This window comes from Haemorhous mexicanus, chromosome 1, assembly GCF_027477595.1.
Source record: "Haemorhous mexicanus isolate bHaeMex1 chromosome 1, bHaeMex1.pri, whole genome shotgun sequence".
NCBI classification, from domain to species: Eukaryota; Metazoa; Chordata; class Aves; order Passeriformes; family Fringillidae; genus Haemorhous; species Haemorhous mexicanus.
Window position 1 is genome coordinate 49,240,633 of NC_082341.1, and position 16,235 is coordinate 49,256,867.

General features: G+C 36.2%; 1 protein-coding gene across 2 annotated transcripts in view; it reads right to left on the minus strand.

Annotated features, from left to right (window-relative positions):
* Nucleotides 1-1,282: 1,282 nt before the first annotated feature.
* PDCD6IP (programmed cell death 6 interacting protein) overlaps nt 1,283-16,235 on the minus strand; it is a 28,546-nt gene continuing 13,593 nt past the window's right edge. Inside the window, exons 6-18 of one of the 2 annotated variants that reach the window (XM_059849270.1) lie at nt 14,463-14,563; nt 12,674-12,790; nt 11,616-11,838; nt 10,770-10,893; nt 9,942-10,119; nt 9,421-9,532; nt 8,166-8,335; nt 7,173-7,421; nt 5,747-5,881; nt 4,790-4,884; nt 3,354-3,486; nt 2,791-2,996; nt 1,283-1,935 (exon numbers count right to left, since the gene is read on the minus strand). In XM_059849270.1, the coding sequence (XP_059705253.1) occupies nt 1,770-1,935; nt 2,791-2,996; nt 3,354-3,486; nt 4,790-4,884; nt 5,747-5,881; nt 7,173-7,421; nt 8,166-8,335; nt 9,421-9,532; nt 9,942-10,119; nt 10,770-10,893; nt 11,616-11,838; nt 12,674-12,790; nt 14,463-14,563 (2,009 nt within the window). In that variant the 3' untranslated portion in view covers nt 1,283-1,769. Of the gene's footprint in view, nt 1,936-2,790; nt 2,997-3,353; nt 3,487-4,789; nt 4,885-5,746; nt 5,882-7,172; nt 7,422-8,165; nt 8,336-9,420; nt 9,533-9,941; nt 10,120-10,769; nt 10,894-11,615; nt 11,839-12,673; nt 12,806-14,462; nt 14,564-16,235 lie in introns of both variants that reach the window. The other variant, XM_059849260.1, reaches the window with a different exon arrangement.

Below are 16,235 nucleotides of genomic sequence, written 5' to 3' on the forward strand. Positions count from 1 at the left end.
GCAATGTTTCTGAAGAAATGCAAAGCACCTGTCTTTGTGCAGCAATTTCCTCTACAGTGTTGGATTCCCTTACTCCATCATGTTCCCCACATCACTGAGTTTCGACAGATTAACAAATTTGTTTAGAATTAGGTACTCAATAAGTTCTATAAGGGGTGCTCATTTCTATCTTTTGATCCACACTTTCTGCAGGGGTTAGTGAGTATTAAAGACAAGGAGTCTTCACACAGTAATTAGGATGATCACACAGCAAGAGGAACTTGAGACAGAAAGAAAGGAGCTCATATGAATACAAATGCTCCTCTCTTTATGAGGAAGAATATTCATGATCCAGTGAGGTTTCCACCCAGATGCTACAATAACTGGCATCTCTAAACACCCTACACTAAAATATACCTCGATATCTTAATCAGGCACTTTAATAGAAAAACAAAGGAGTAACTTTTTGTATCACAGGTACTGTTTTAGTTATTCTGTAAGGCCAGAACATGTTCTATGAAGCATTCAGAAAATTAACTGTCCCACAGAACCAACCATCAAGGGCTAAATGAAAGGAGAGTCCCTCATTAGACAAGCCTGTTAGAAAAAGAAAAGGCTGAAAAATGGTTAGCAAATATTTGGTAGAAGCCATTAACCCCAAACTTAGATTCTTCACTATCTTATGTAAAATGCAGTGCAAGGTTACTTATCGCTTGAGATGATGGATCCAAAAGTAAACATTCAATGTGCTTTAATTCACAAGATTTTCTTCCCCACCCCCCCCGCCCTCCAAAAAAAAAAGTTTTCCACTGATAACAAGCTCCCTGAGGGAATACATCTATTTTTTCAAGGGAAAAAAAGCAATCATTTAAAAAGCAAACTGCAAAGCTCCAGCAATCAATAGTTGCCCTATTTTGAGCGATAACACATTTTTCACCACCATTTCTTTGGAAAACACAAGTTAGAACAACTAATCACTGGTCCGGTAAGAGGACTCTGACTTCCCTTCTTTTATACAGTATCCTGCAGATGACAGTAACCATTCTTAAAAAATGGTAATAAATGTATTTCAGTCCAGTACACTTCAAAGTTATAGGAAAACTCTACCTGTAAGACTTATCTACCAACACTTAAAGGGTTAATTATAGATTCTGTCACAAAAATACAGAATCATAGAAAAGAGGTGGAAATTCACTTGTAAGGCTAAACCCTTGAGAACTTCTTTGTTATGAAAGTCAAGGGACAAATGAAACAATCTACAGACACACAAAACACATTTTAATGGTAATGAGAATGCCAAGTGTTTAAACCGTTCTTAAGTAATTTATTTCTTTTTACTGATGATTTACAAGGCCTCGATTATTAGACAAAATAGCATATTTTAACTAAACTAAAAAAAATACAAACCAATAGAGTATAGAAGGAAATGCTATATGGTTCTGTAGAATATATCACACCCAGTGCAGACACTGCTTTGTTTTTCTCATCTGAACCTATTTGTTACTGAAGAGGATTTTTGCAAACAAATATTTTGATCAAACCAAAATGTACTGTACTGCTTCCAACCACTGAATTAGGCTCGAATTCTGGCATTAGTCTATGGTCTAAACCACTGCAGTAGATCTTTCAAAGTGTTTAGTGTCATAAAAACTGATCTAGACATTTTGGAGCAGTCAACAAGAAACAGGAGAAACAGTTCAGTATGGTACACTAATGGAAGCTAGAAGTTTTAGTACACTTATTGCCAATTTCTCCCAAATTTTAACAAGCAGAGCTTCTTTGCAGAGACATTATTGCTGATAATAAGGCTGTTGAGGAAAAGGGTATCCAGGTTGTTGAGGTGGTGGATATGGCGGCTGTCCAGGAGCTTGGTACACAGGTGAGGGTGCATATGGCAGATTATACTGACCATACATGTATGGATTATAGCCCATTGGCATTGGCATCTGGCAATACCTGTGGGGGGGGGGAAGAGCATACCTGAGTTGAAAAACATTGGTGATGGTAATTTGCAAAAACAACTCATTAATAGATACAAGCACACATGCAATCTCCATAAATGCTTTCCTTTCATTTTGCTTCGAATGCAGCAGGGAATGTGGTAACTTTCCAGGAGCGAACATGAAAACTATTACAGTGTGTGGAACAGAAATGCAGACAGAACGTGGAGTAAAGGCAACTTGCTGGAACTAGAACTGATCTAAATTAATTCTCAAATGTTTAATAACGTTGTGCATATTTCAACATTTGCTGAGCCTGCTACCAAAGGAGAGGACAGCTGCCTTCAATTCCTTGTGATGACACCAGGAAGATGGAAAAAAGCATCAGAAGAAAGCACTACTCAACTGGAATTCTCTCTGTATTTTTCAGTATCTTGGTATCATACTAAAGACTTGAAAAATGAGATATGCCAACAGTTTTGAGATAACCACCACCAAATGATTATGCAAGTGTTGGCAATAATCAACAAACCATGGTTAAGGAAATGCAGCCCTATTTTCCTTCTCCTTTAAAGAAGATGAACTGTAAACACTTAAAACGTACATTCCCACAAAAAGTACAAGCAAATGATTCCTACAAGAGTTACGTGATTAAAACTAACAAAAAAAGCAAACAAACCTAACTCAAACAAACAAAAAAAGCCCTAACCAATCAAAAAACCAACCAACCAAAAAACTAACAATTAAAATAACCCCTTCCCTCAAACAAACCTTCAACTTCAACAATAACTAATGTTAAAATGTTACACACCAGATAAAGTGCTTTTAAGTAACAGGATAAATAATCAGCTTAAGTGTTCTTGCAACTTACCCTGGGTAACCGGGATAAGTTGGGTAAGGTGGTCCCTGTGCCTGTGAAGGTGCAGTGCTTGCTGCAGGTGCACTGGCTCCTGGAGTAGGAGCTGGAGCAGCAGCAGGAGCTGCAGCTGTTCCAGAGGGTCCTAATGCAGAAGGGGAACTGCTTGCTGCAGAAATCACTGGTGGTGGTGGCCGTGCTGGTGGCTGTGGTTTAGTTCCCTAACAAGAGAAAGTGAATTAAGCTGGAGCTTATTTATCATAGTCTTGGAATCAAAAGCTGTGGTTATATGATTAATTTTTATCTTCATTTTAAATAGACATTTTCTATTTTGTCTATACAGATAATGCAAAGATTCTAAATGGCACTAAGCTTTTAATTTCAAATCTAGAAATTATGAACATGAATAGAACATACTTCTCTGCAAAGCCTTAAGATTTTGCCATCTATTTCACTTCAACACATTTCTGACCACACCAGTATACTAAGGAGTGATATACACAAATTACAGATCAGTTTAGAGTTCTCAAGCACAGACCCAGTATTTTCAACCCACTGATTCTGCAGCATGTATTTACCACCACGGTTCTTGGGGCTGGAGTGGGAGTGGGCGATGCTGCCGGCTTACTTCCCGCTGCTGGCGTGGTCTGATATGTGGGCAGCGGAATGGACGGAGCGCTGGGCTCCCTAGCAATGCTTTGCTGCAAATCTCTATTAAAAACAAAAGAGCAAACATCCAGCTTAGTTTAAGAATGGTTTGTTATACACTTCAGCCAGTTAAGCCAAAAAAATGCAGTAGAGTATGTCCAATATTTAAAACATGATCACTGAGCTAGCTCAAACTAAATCTGGAGTCCAAATCACTTCCACGGAAACCATCCTCTAGCCAACTCTCTGATTAACTGTTACATTTATTTTCTAATAATGTCTTTATGTTCTAACTCAGTACTGGGTATAGATCACAACATTAGCCAAAACAGTAAAAGAGCACAGCAAGACTCAGCAGAATGTTCTATCAACACTAACCCTACAGCCTTAACACTGAACATAAACACAGCAGAGGTGTGAGATATTCAGGCCTCTCCCTTAGCTAGGCAGCCGAACAGCTTCCAAACTACATGAATGTTGGAAGCCAAATAAAGGCAGAAGGGATTGTAACTCAGAATTTGCTTACAAGCACAGAGCCCAAATGAAAAATAACAATTCTACAAAGGATCAAGTTTGGAAAAGTAAAAATTGAGGGTTGAGCAACCCATTTTTAAAATCGCAAGTACACAGAACAACTGCATTTTCACCAAGCAAGATTTTAGTAACAAGTCCTCTTATAAAAGGCTACACATTTTGCTAAAGAACACTATTTAATGGCAAACCTTTTCAACTATGCTTTCCTCTTAAGAGAAGAGCCTAAAAATCACATCTGAAACATACTATGCTAGTTCTGATCTCATATAGGGAACAATGACATCAAACAATCTTCCTCACATGAGGGACAAAATGTGCTTCTCTCCCCAGCATTGTAAGCAATCCACATATCTAAGCAATGATAAAGTATGAGACTAGAGCAGACTGCAAAGCAGAAGTAGAATACCAATGCTTTTCCCCCATCACACTGAAAACATGGAAGCAAATCTTATGATGAAGCATTTAATTTCTGAAACTAAACTGAAAGAAGGAGCAGGGTGTGGAAATCAGAAGTGCTCAAAGGAAAGAATAAAATAAAATAACTAACAAATGCATGCCAAAAAGAATAGAGTGAAATCATAACATGAAACAGATTTGTGTTGAACTGCACATAGGAAAAATAGAACAGACTTCAAAGTAGATTTTTCCATTTATTTCTCCTATCACTTCCCTAGGAGAGATGAGAGTAGGACTAGGATTCAAGTAAAGTGATAGGAAGAATAGGTGTGCTAAGCCTTTTTCATTTCATCATAATAAACATGTCCCCAAAGATAAATTTATGATAAATACTTTAACAATTATGCAATGCTTAAACAAAACACTGAAATCTTACTTGAGCAGTTCATCTCTTTCAGTCTTGCGAGCAAAGATAATGTCACTGCACTTGTTCTGGAACTTCAGCAGGATTTCTGTCAGCTCATTGTAAAACTAGTAAAGAAAAATAAAAACACCATATGCTCAATCAACACTTTCATACTCCATGCTGGCATACCTCTACATTCTGAGCCAGCTATTGGTGTTCTACTATTACAGTACCCAGAACCTGTCGTCCCAGTAAGGTTTGCTTTTACATTCTATTTTACTTTTCAAAACCAAAATTTGTCAGCTGCTGTTGCCCGTCACTATAATAATATAGAATTTTGTGGGGTTTTGTGTGTGTGTGTATAAATATAAAAATACTTTGGGATAACTAAAAAAAATACTAAAATCAGGGCAAAACTAGATCACTTCTGGTGATGAACTATTTATTTTTGTAAAGGATAAATGTTTATTTTTAATTTTGTTGCTCTCAGTTCCATGCATTTCATTTGTATAGATATCGCAGAGGTTGGGTTTTTTCTGTCTAATGAGCTAGTACATAAGCCATAAGACACAATCCCAGATCAAAAAAAAAAAAAAAAGCTAAATACAGCTCTCATTATTTCTCATGTATGCAGTAACATTATTTAAAACACCAATTTTATAAGGTGATTAAACACCATGGGAGAACAGACAAAAGAATTTCTCAGATAAAATGGCTCATCTGGGTGCTTCAGCATCATTTACTCAGCTGTAATTAACATCTTGTCCTGTTGCTCAGAAAAGCTTACTTTTCAGATAGGAACAAAGAAGCATTTTACAGCTCTTGAAGCAATCAAAATTCAAGAAACTCACTATCCTTGCTTCAGTAGTAAAATCCTCAAAAATGCACTTGTCAGCTACCATGTCTACAAAGTTTATTATGATTTCTGATTCACATCTCATTGTATACATTAAAAAAGTCATTTCAATCCCTTAAGCATTACCATACCTTTGTGCCTTCTTTTAAATTCGCAACAAGTTCCACAAAGTTATCATTTGCTACAGCTAAGTTCTTCAAGACTTCTTCTCTTAAATTAGATTCGTTGTTTGATTGTTTCATCTTTGAAAAATCCTGATGCGCATTCTTGAAAGAAGAGAATAAACAATGTAAATAATGCAAGTTAGTTCCATGTAAGATTCTATATGTTTTGTTTTCTTTCTCCTCTTGGTCATCGCTTCTGTTTTCCCCAATATCTGCTGCTCCTCATCTCCCATCCACACTGGACTTTCATACTTGCCACCTGCCAAGTGCAGTGACTATTATAATGTATATTTCAGACCTGTACATATGTTAACTCACTGGCAGTAGGTATTACCATTTAATTACCTGTTCTGTGGTGGGCTGCCTTTAGTAATTCTCAAGCTCATCCTGCAGACTGACTTTCCAAGGCTACACTAATTAGGCTCTCTCCTGTACTAACTTCCATTGATATTCATAAAATCATACTGAAAGTCAGTATTTTTAAGAAGCATTACTTCAAATTTGTTTGACACTGGCAAACTATTAAAAGGACAGGGAAAAGGAAAACTTTCAGAAGGATCACCTATTTAAATCTCATTTCTTTTAGGAAAATAAACAAACAAATTTAAAAGACTCTTTCAACTGCCAGAAGCCAACAAACTTGAACTCCAAGACATTCAAATATTAAAGTAATACACACCAGGATTTTTTAACTATGTTGTGATAAAAAATATCCAAATATAAAATCCTTGCTAAATATGCTGTATATTAAAAACAAAAAATTCCCCCTATTGGAAAAAGTGTCCATTACTACTCAAGATGCCATGATCTTTTCTCCAAGTACTAAGACCTCCTCTTTTGCCAGATGTTTCAGGTATCCGTCTCTGATAAATTAAGACTGAATTTATAAATAAACTTTGAGAAATGCTATTAAGTTTTACTTCAAAGAGCTCTGCACATACTGGAAGTCAAGCTTATATTGTAAAGAGCAATTAGGAATAAACCAAGCTAGACTTCAGAGACCCAAAATGCCTTCTAGCAGATATTAAGGACACATCTCCTGTTATCCCAGGAAAAATTAAAATGGAGTGAGGGGATAAAACAAAAATGCAAAAACTTTTTAACACACCACTTCAGCTTCTTTCAAGGACAAAACCATCTGCAGAATTGTGCCAAGAAAAGGTCCAGAAGAATTTACACCGGAGCTGTATGGAGAGCCTGCTAAACATTCCCATTTCTTTCTTGTGAACAAAAAGACATCTCTGTATTTTTCAGTGATCGAGGCATAAAGGAGTATCAACTAACATACGACAGAATAAAAAGCAAAAGAGACTAGAAAGCAAACTGAGACTAGACAGGTAGAAGTATCATTGCTCTTAGTTTAGGAGAAAGGAAAACATGCAAAGTGTTGTACCTGAATGTTTTTGAGAAGTTCTTCCTGCTTTTTTAGGGACTCCTGCACTTTCTGTGTGTAACTTCCATAAATTTTGTCCAACTCAGTCACAGAGATAGCCTCCTCATTTATAGCACCATCCTGTGCAAGTGCAGTCAGGAATTTGTTTGTCATGTCAAAATTTACAGATTTCAGGTCATTTTCCAGTTGTTCTCTCTCCTTCTTAACTTCATCCAGACTGGCCAGCAAAGTTCTTAAGACATTAACAACCTAGACAATATAAATGTCCTAAGTAAGACGGTTTTGAGGAACTACTGGGGAAGTATAACCTATTAATAACTTGTTTCCATCTTGCATTCCTCACTGATACTGGCAATATTTCTGCATGCATACTTGTTTAAGAATATGTTTAAGGTGAAAAACCAGAACAAAATACGACCAAACAAAAGATCTTCAAGCATTTCTCTATCTATATTCTTATTCTACAGGTTTGCTTTTGCTGCATTACTGCAAAATGTTTGGGTTTTTTTTAAGTTGATCAGATAACTTCCAATAGGATATTCTAAGATGGCAGCAAAAACCACCGATTTCAAATCATTACTATGAGAAAAATAGTAATATTGCTGGAGATGAGCCATTAACTTCTTGGAAAGCAAATTGGTGTAATTGCCTAATACTTAAAATAAACTTTAAAATACTGAGCCATGTCTTATGTTGTCCCAAGAACCTGAGCACTATATCCCACTTCCCTACATAACAAAAATATTCATTGCTCCTTTTATAATAGTCAACCAGTCTTGCTGTCCATGTTGATTGACTTTGTTCACATTAAATGTAACAAACTATGCTCACGAAGATTTTAAACATGAAGATATATTTCTTTTCCAAATGTTAGTTACCTCATGTATCAACTGAGACAGAAACAAATTAAATTACCAATTCATGTAAGTTTACTTTGTTAAGACAAATAGCAAGCACTTCTATTTAAAATAGAGACAAATTCCACTGTTTTACCTCATTTCCCTGTAGTGTTTTTGCTGGGTTGGCAGAAGGTATGGCTGCATTGAGTTCTGCCTCTGGCTTACACAGAAGTGCAATCGTATCCCGGTGAGTCTGATAGCGCTCCTTCACCTGTCCATCTGCTTGCATAGCTTTATTCAAAATATTATGGTAATTGGCTCCCTCTGGGGGCAGGAGGAAAAAAAGAGAGCTTATATAATTTCAAAATTTGTTCCATCCAATCTTTACCTGAGCACTTTTTGTGCTTTTCAGCAAGCCATCATACATTTTTATAAGCCTGCACAATATGTAAGAATTTTATATAAACTTAGACTTCCAAATTATGTTTTAAAAAGTGCATAAACTAGGCCCCTATATTAATTCTCCCATGAAGCACACAATGGTATATGAATAAACACTGCCTTGAGCTACACTGCAGATTTAAACCTCTGTAACTTTGCAAGACCAAGTCAGTGGTATCAGTCCCTTCTTAACTTCAAAAGATAACACATATTAGGCTTGCAGAAATCGTGATACAGTGATGGTTTTAAGCAGTTTGACCTAACTGCTGGGGAAAAAAAATCCCACCAAACTAAAGAGACAAGACACTGATGGAAAAAAATAAGTTGACAAAGAAAAATACATTAAAGTATTTAAGAGGCAATTGAAACTAGATCCTTAAGAAGGCAGGCATTTTTCATTTAATCTGTTTTCTGAAACTTTAGCATGCACATGTATGAAGCAAAGTGACTCAAAGTCCCCAGGCAGTGCAAAGGAGAGCTGCTTTATTGCAAAAACCAGGCCTTTTTAAGCAATTAGACAGTTATCAGTTTATACACTTTTAAGGCACAACAAGCCCAAGTCAATCAACCCCCATATACCACGATGTGAATACGTGGCAGTCATGCAGCACATCTCTCATGTCTCTCTACCCCTATTCCAGCTGAGTCACTCTCCCAGAGTTCCCTTCTACCTAGCCTAAGTAGCCTGAGCCATGATTTTACAAGGGCAGCAAGACCATTATTTCATAAGACTTTACCTATATGCAACATGCACATACACATCAAGAGTGCAAAAGCAGCAGCAAATTTCGTGCTGTCACATTTTCTTTCAGCTCCAAGTAACAGTGCAGACTGAAATTGGCATATTTTGGCATAACCTGCCTCAAACTGAAATCAGTGTATTTATAGATAATATTAGAGCCCTGAAAACTACTTTCGTTTACACTAGGGACATCTTTAAAACCCAAAGCATGAAACATGGACTTCACCTGCCCTCAGAGGCTTATAGAGTTCATTGGATGGTGTTCTTTGCCAGCGTTCTTTGAATTTTGTTCGCAGGTCATTGTCTGTAGCTTCTTCTTCATCTAATAATCTCAGAGACTGCAAGAGTAAAATGTTACATGCATTATGAACTGTTTTAAACATAAAATAGCTTCAAAATATGCAACTAGCGTAGAAAACAAAAACTGGCTATACATTCTTCTAAAATATAATTTGACAAGTAAAAAACAGGCATGAAAGGGACAAATTACTCAGATTTCTTTAGAATGTTTTCCCAATGCTTCCCCCTCTCCACCCAGATTTTTAAAAAGAAAATATTTGAATGGAAACATGGACATGTGACAGCACAGTTTTTTTATGGGCTGAACACTTAAACAGCATATTTTAAAGTGTTATTAAAGTTACAAGTATTTTAATAATTGTGCACTTTTTCTATTGTCATTTAATGTGAAGCATTCCATGGAGATGTATTTTAAGAAGGTTTTAGTGTAGTGAATTTTGGGCTTACTTCATCTAGAATTTCTTTGTTCCTTTGCAGCAGTTCAGGCAGATCTTTAATCAGCTGATCAACAGTCTGAATTCCCCCCTGCTCAATCACAGACTTAGACTTGTTCAAAATAGACTGAGGAACAGTATCACCAGACATGTCTTCAATAGCAGCAGGAAGATTGAGGGAAGCCAACACACTGAAAAAGTAAACAAGTTAAATAAACAACTTTTATCCTGAAAATAACACTGCTATCTAAACAAACACACAATCACACAGTCAATTATAATGGAAATGGAGTGTAATGTACACCTAGGCTGAAATTTCAAACATACACCTCACTAAAAATACATTTCAAAGCTCTTAAAAAGCTAAAGAAATCCTAGCTTTTTAGCACTTATAAAACATTTTAGGTAGTGACTGGTAGACAAAAGAAACAATTGCTTTAAGTTACATTGCTATCTCTCAGCTTGGTACAACTTTTTTATAATTATTTGTTTTAAAGAACTTTTTTTTAATGACCATTGGGATATGAAAATCCTTGTAGATTAATGGTACTGGTTCTGAGCAAGTATTGGACTCCTAAAAAAAAAGGAAAGATGGCAGAAAAATAAATACTTCTTGTTTTTAATAAGCTTTCAGATTTAACACCTACAGAAAAGTAGTTCTAAGTCCCCCTGTTATGGTTTAAATTTGCCAACCTACCATACAGTAATGAAAAAACACTGCTATAATCTGGATATCTGCAGGCTGCAAGGCACGCAAAGCTTATAAGCCATGTACAGCCTCACTTGAGAAAGAAGTACAAGCTGTGTACAACCTCACTTCTTAACAAGAAGCCATATTTACCCATTCGCCAGATTTGTGGCTTCTCTCATCTGGGCTATTGACCTGTTTACCAGATCTGCCTTCCTCTGGTTATAAACACTCACAGACTGTTGCACTTGCAACGGAACCATCTTCTCAAACAGGTCTGCAATTAGAGTAGTATAAATTACACAAGCTGCATTATAAAACTAAAAGCACAAACACCTTCACAGCTTTTTTGTACATATTGTACTACAGAGACTGACCTAAACAGTTTAAGATACCTTCCTCCTACTCCCCAAATAGTCTTAAAAACAAAAATCTATTTTTAAAGGCTTTATATTTCAGTTTTTAAGGCTGAATTGAGTTTGAAATAATTTAAAGACAATATATTTACACCAATTGTAGGGTTACAAATTAGATCTGCCTTAAGGCTTCATTTCTAATTTCATTTCATTAAAGGAAAAATATAAGAAAGTTAAGAGAATTTTTTTGTAACTCATCTGTAGAGCAAACAAACTAAAATTTTTCAACTTCATAGGAGACCAGCAAAAAGGTTAGTTAATATTGCATAACCTGGTACTGTCCCCTACAGAACTTTTCCTTCTGAAATCAAAAAGATTGGTTTAATATAGAAAATACAATTGCTTAGAAAAATCTTACAAAGATCTTTAAGAGAATTGTACATTTCAGGTAAGAATTTTCAACCTATGCTTTATTACACTTATCATCAAGAACAACAACAAACTGAAGAAGAAAAACAGCAGTTTCAAAAACACAGCTGTACCCTTAACAGAATGCAAAAAGTACATGTTTATTTTTGCATGGCTTTGTTGACGTGTTTCACAAGGTGACAATTACCCTGTGCACTCCACACACTTTGCTTACCAGTGAATTTCTGACTGAGTGGAACAACAACTGGAGTAGACTTCACAAGACTGGCTTTTCCAATGGGCTCCAAATCTTTCAGGTCAGGAACGCGGTCATGGTAGATGAAATCATTGTCTTTCTTGGCAGCTGCAAGTGCACGGTTGATTTTGTCAACCAGATCTTTAACGTTTATATATTCATCGTAGCGAGATGCCACCGTTTTCACCAAATCTGCTGCATGCTAGAAAAAAAATTTAAATACTGTAAAAATAATAAATTTTCTTTCTCCCTTTCATATATTCTTAAGAAAACAGATGAGCATACAAAAAAGAAGTTTCAAGCTCTATCATGCACAAGGTTCATAAATGCATAACGGTAACTTTCAAGATGTCAACATGATCATCTTATGTAAGTCGGTCAAATTTCCTGCATATCACTAGACACACAGTGCACATGGATCTTCACTATCAGCTGAAGCAGCATTTCACATATTTATTTTCCAAAAATAAACTTCCAAGGACTTGAAGGAAGAAGTTCATTTTAGCAATTTTTTTTCTCTACTGCTTTTAAAATATGAGAGGACCTTATTAACTACAACATCTGAGTCCCTCTGGAAATCCTGTATATGGGGAAAAAACTATAAAGACTAAAAAGAGAACTGTTTGTACAATTTCTTAAAATTACTCCGATTTAGAGCAGGATATCAGCAAAAGAACTAGGTCTAGATCAGGTAGAATTTTAACCTTCGGGGGATTTTTAATAACATTACATAGGAAAATTTATCAACAAATCAGTCATATTAGCTGTACTTAGATATGAAGCTTATGTAAACACAAAGATAAAGATTTAATATGTCAAGCAGCATCAAATTGCCCAAAAATCATTAAAACACATCTTCACAAAAGTTAGAGAGGTGCCTTTCATCTTTCCAGCTGATAATAATTCAATTCATGTGATAAGCATGCTCAACAATTTCTGAGTACATTTCATTCTTAGTTATTTGAATTTCAGAACTCCAACCCAGCTTTCCAGGATTAGAAGTGTTTCCATATTTTTCAAGGAAGAAAGTTACTCACCTGTAACCTCCCAATTTCTTCACCAAATTTCTTCTGTTGTTTTGCCAGGATAGACTGATGATATTCTGCATTGGCCTGCATAATGCAGTGCTTTGCAGCCAGAACAGGAAACACCTCCTGGAAATAAAAATACTGACCAGGGGAAAGTCCAACCACAATAACCACCACAGACAACATGGGATGCAGGAAGAAAAAGGAAGAAGAAAAGGAAATTAGAGTCACCCAATTAATGGTTTAGGTAGGTTAAAACATTAGAGATAAATGTCAGAGATCATGTGGCTTTGCATGGATTGAATATTTTTTTTAATCTGCTGTTGCAAAATTGTTGGTGTTCATTATTTTAAATGAACTATGATTTAAACCCAAGCCATGAAGCCACATTTACTTCAAAGATAAGAAATGCATGCATGTAGTAGAAAGGACAGTTGCAAGAACACACCCAAACACCCCCAAACAAAGCCAAGACAGTGTTCTTAAGAAATGGAGGCGGGTGGAAAGATAGGTCTTCTAGGGGTTTTCTGGTTTGATTGGTTTTTAATAAAACAAAGTAATTACACTTAAAACAGCAGCAGGCCTATCAAGAAAGCAACTACAATTATGAAAGAATAAATAAAGAAGACCAGTGACTACTGACATGGAAAGCAACTTAAAAGTCATTTTTAGACTTTATGTAAGTGCACTTATCTTTGCAGGAGTACCAACCAAGACATGAAGAAAACATTATGCTGCAGCGCACAGTACAGACATGCTCTTAGATCAAGGATTTGGCCTTACTGCTTTATTTCTTAAATCAAGGAGCACTGGAAAACCAGAGTGATGTTTTAAAGACCTCAGTATACTAAGACCTGCTTCTTCACATTTCTGCAAATTTGCTGCTCCCGCAGAGATGAAAAAATAACATTAAAAAAAAAGGGTAAATTTGGAAGACAAAGCTGTCTGGAAGGCCTTGCAACCGGAGTTCAACTCATCCAATCAACTTTCACGGCACACTCCTAAACATGTAACTGTTCTCAGAGCTGATGTTAACCAGCAAACCTTATCTTCTTTCCAATAATCTCTTGACAGGTTTCTTTGCAACTGGAACAAGGAGCAGATCTACAGCTTAGATCTGCTGTACACAGCAACAAATGATAAAGCAATGGCTTTATTATATCTCACTACCTGTCAAAAATCATCATGAACATAACACCTATGTGAGAAACATTCAAGGAACATGAGAAAGCTCTTTTTACCTCTTCCAAAACCAACAGATTCAAATCACCAGTCAAGATTAAATTGGAATATTTTACAACTATCAAGATTGCTTTGAGGCAGTGCAAGAGAAGGCAGGCAGAAGACACACACTAACTTCCAGTCATGTTTTTCACTAACAGGTCAGTGAACAGTACCTCTGTATTCATTCTGAACTCAACATGAGAGCAAATTTCACATGGAAACAAAGACTAAGAAGCCAATTAAGCCCAAATAGAAAGTGTTAGTTTGAAAACAGATTTAGTAAGGCATTAAGTTCTAAGAATGTATCCCTAAATAACACCATAACCATTTCAAGTTTACTTTAATGAAATGCATTACAAATAAAAGCACTTCATGTAATAAGATCTTACTTATTTAAAAAAACCCACACTCTTTTGCCCCCTTGATTTTTCACTGTTTTTCAAATTACAGGTTCATTTTCCTTGAAAGCAGCTTGAGAATATACATTTGAAGTGTCTTTCTTTGAGTACATTGTAAACAATAACAGTTACTCACAATAACAACATATCCCACATTATTTCCATGAGTTACTAACCTTGGGCAAAGTATCTTTATATTGACACTGTTTGTAAGCATCACCATAGTAATCTGCAGCTTGATTTGCTAGTTTAGCTATGATACCATCTTTCATTTTATCTGTGGGGAGAAGGAGAAAAGGCAAAGAACCATTAAGATAATCATCAATTTTTACAACTAAACAGGTGATTGTTTAATCTTTAAACAGCAATAATTGCCTTTTAAGTGTACAGCTTTACATTACATCTCAAAGGTGGGATCCCATTCTTCCCTCTTGACATCCAGCAGCAGTTTCCAGAATTTCTACTTCAATTATGACACCCAAGGTTCAGTCACTTATACAAGAAATCTTTTGGCAGCTACAAGCATTTATGCAGGATTAAGAGTGATGCTTTACCTCAAATGGCAAGCTGCCAATAAAAGCCACAACAGTCCCACTCATAACTCTGGCAGCTTGCTCCCAGGCCCTTCCCTTGCCAGCACAAGCACTTGTCCAACCATAGTCAAAGAATTTAGCTGAAATCTAGTTAACAAAATAGGTTTTATTTTCAGCAGGATGTGTACCTAACCCAGTTCCGTGTCAGGACTCTGAAAAACTGCAGTAGGGAAGGGACTGGTCATTTCCATTGCAGTCCACACCACTGTTAGTTTACAGCAAATATAGTAACACCACTCCTAGACATAAATAACCACAGCTCCTCATATCCACTACTTCCTATTAGTGCATTATCTGCAGTGGCATCCCCTGCCTCACATCCTCATCCTGCTCTGGAAGCCAAAGCTGCTAGAATAGGAACATTCTGCAACTCCCTATCACCTTTTATAAAGGAGATATGCACTATTGGTAGTGCAGGCTGGAGATTATATACTTTTACAAAAAAGATAAAGATAAACCTCTGGACTGCACTAGCAATTCAGCCTTCCAAGAAAAGGCAGGCAATCAATGCAAACACTGGCTGTCCAGTCTAAATAGCTGCCTTTAGAAACAAGCATCCAGTGACTCTTAGGTACTGACATACTGATAAGCATGACTGTGGACTATGGGGAGATTAGGAATTCTGCAGAGTATGTTTATCTCCCAAAATTCGACCAAAAGAATTCCCAAGCGGTCTGCTCATACCAGCATATTCACACATCTATCTAAAAGATTTCAAGCTGTGATATACTATATTCAGCTTCTATAAAGTAAACATGTTTAGGGTATGCCAGGAAGATCTTTTCACTGCAGAACAGGATTTAGAGGACAAGCTGGGAGAAAGTAGCTTATGAGATAGATATATTACCTTTCTTCTTTGCTAGAATGTTTCTGTCTGGTGCAGTACAAACCACACAAAAAACCTAAATAGCTTTCCTTTCTAGCCTCACCAAATGTGCAGTAGTTTCATCTTCCTTCCTATGGCTGGACCATTAAGAAAAAAAAAAATACTGGTATACTAACTGCATTTCCATTAACAAAGAAAATGTTAGAGGAGACTCATCTGTCCATGCAGGCAACTCAAAATATATCTTTCACCATTAGAAGCTTTTTTTTTTTTACTCAGGTATCTTTAAAATATTGAAAATATTGCAGCTACAATGTAAGACTTGATTCAGAACAGCAAACATGTTCAGACTTCAAGACAATTAAAGAAAACATTAGGAAAGGCTCAGAATTAAAATAATTGGCTTGCAGTTATGTAATGAAGTTAGATATGACTGACCAATGTGGCTTTTGCCAAACACTTATACCTTCTTTTAACTTCTAAATAAACTCAGTTCTATCAGAAATACCATTGTAGCTGGTAAACTGATA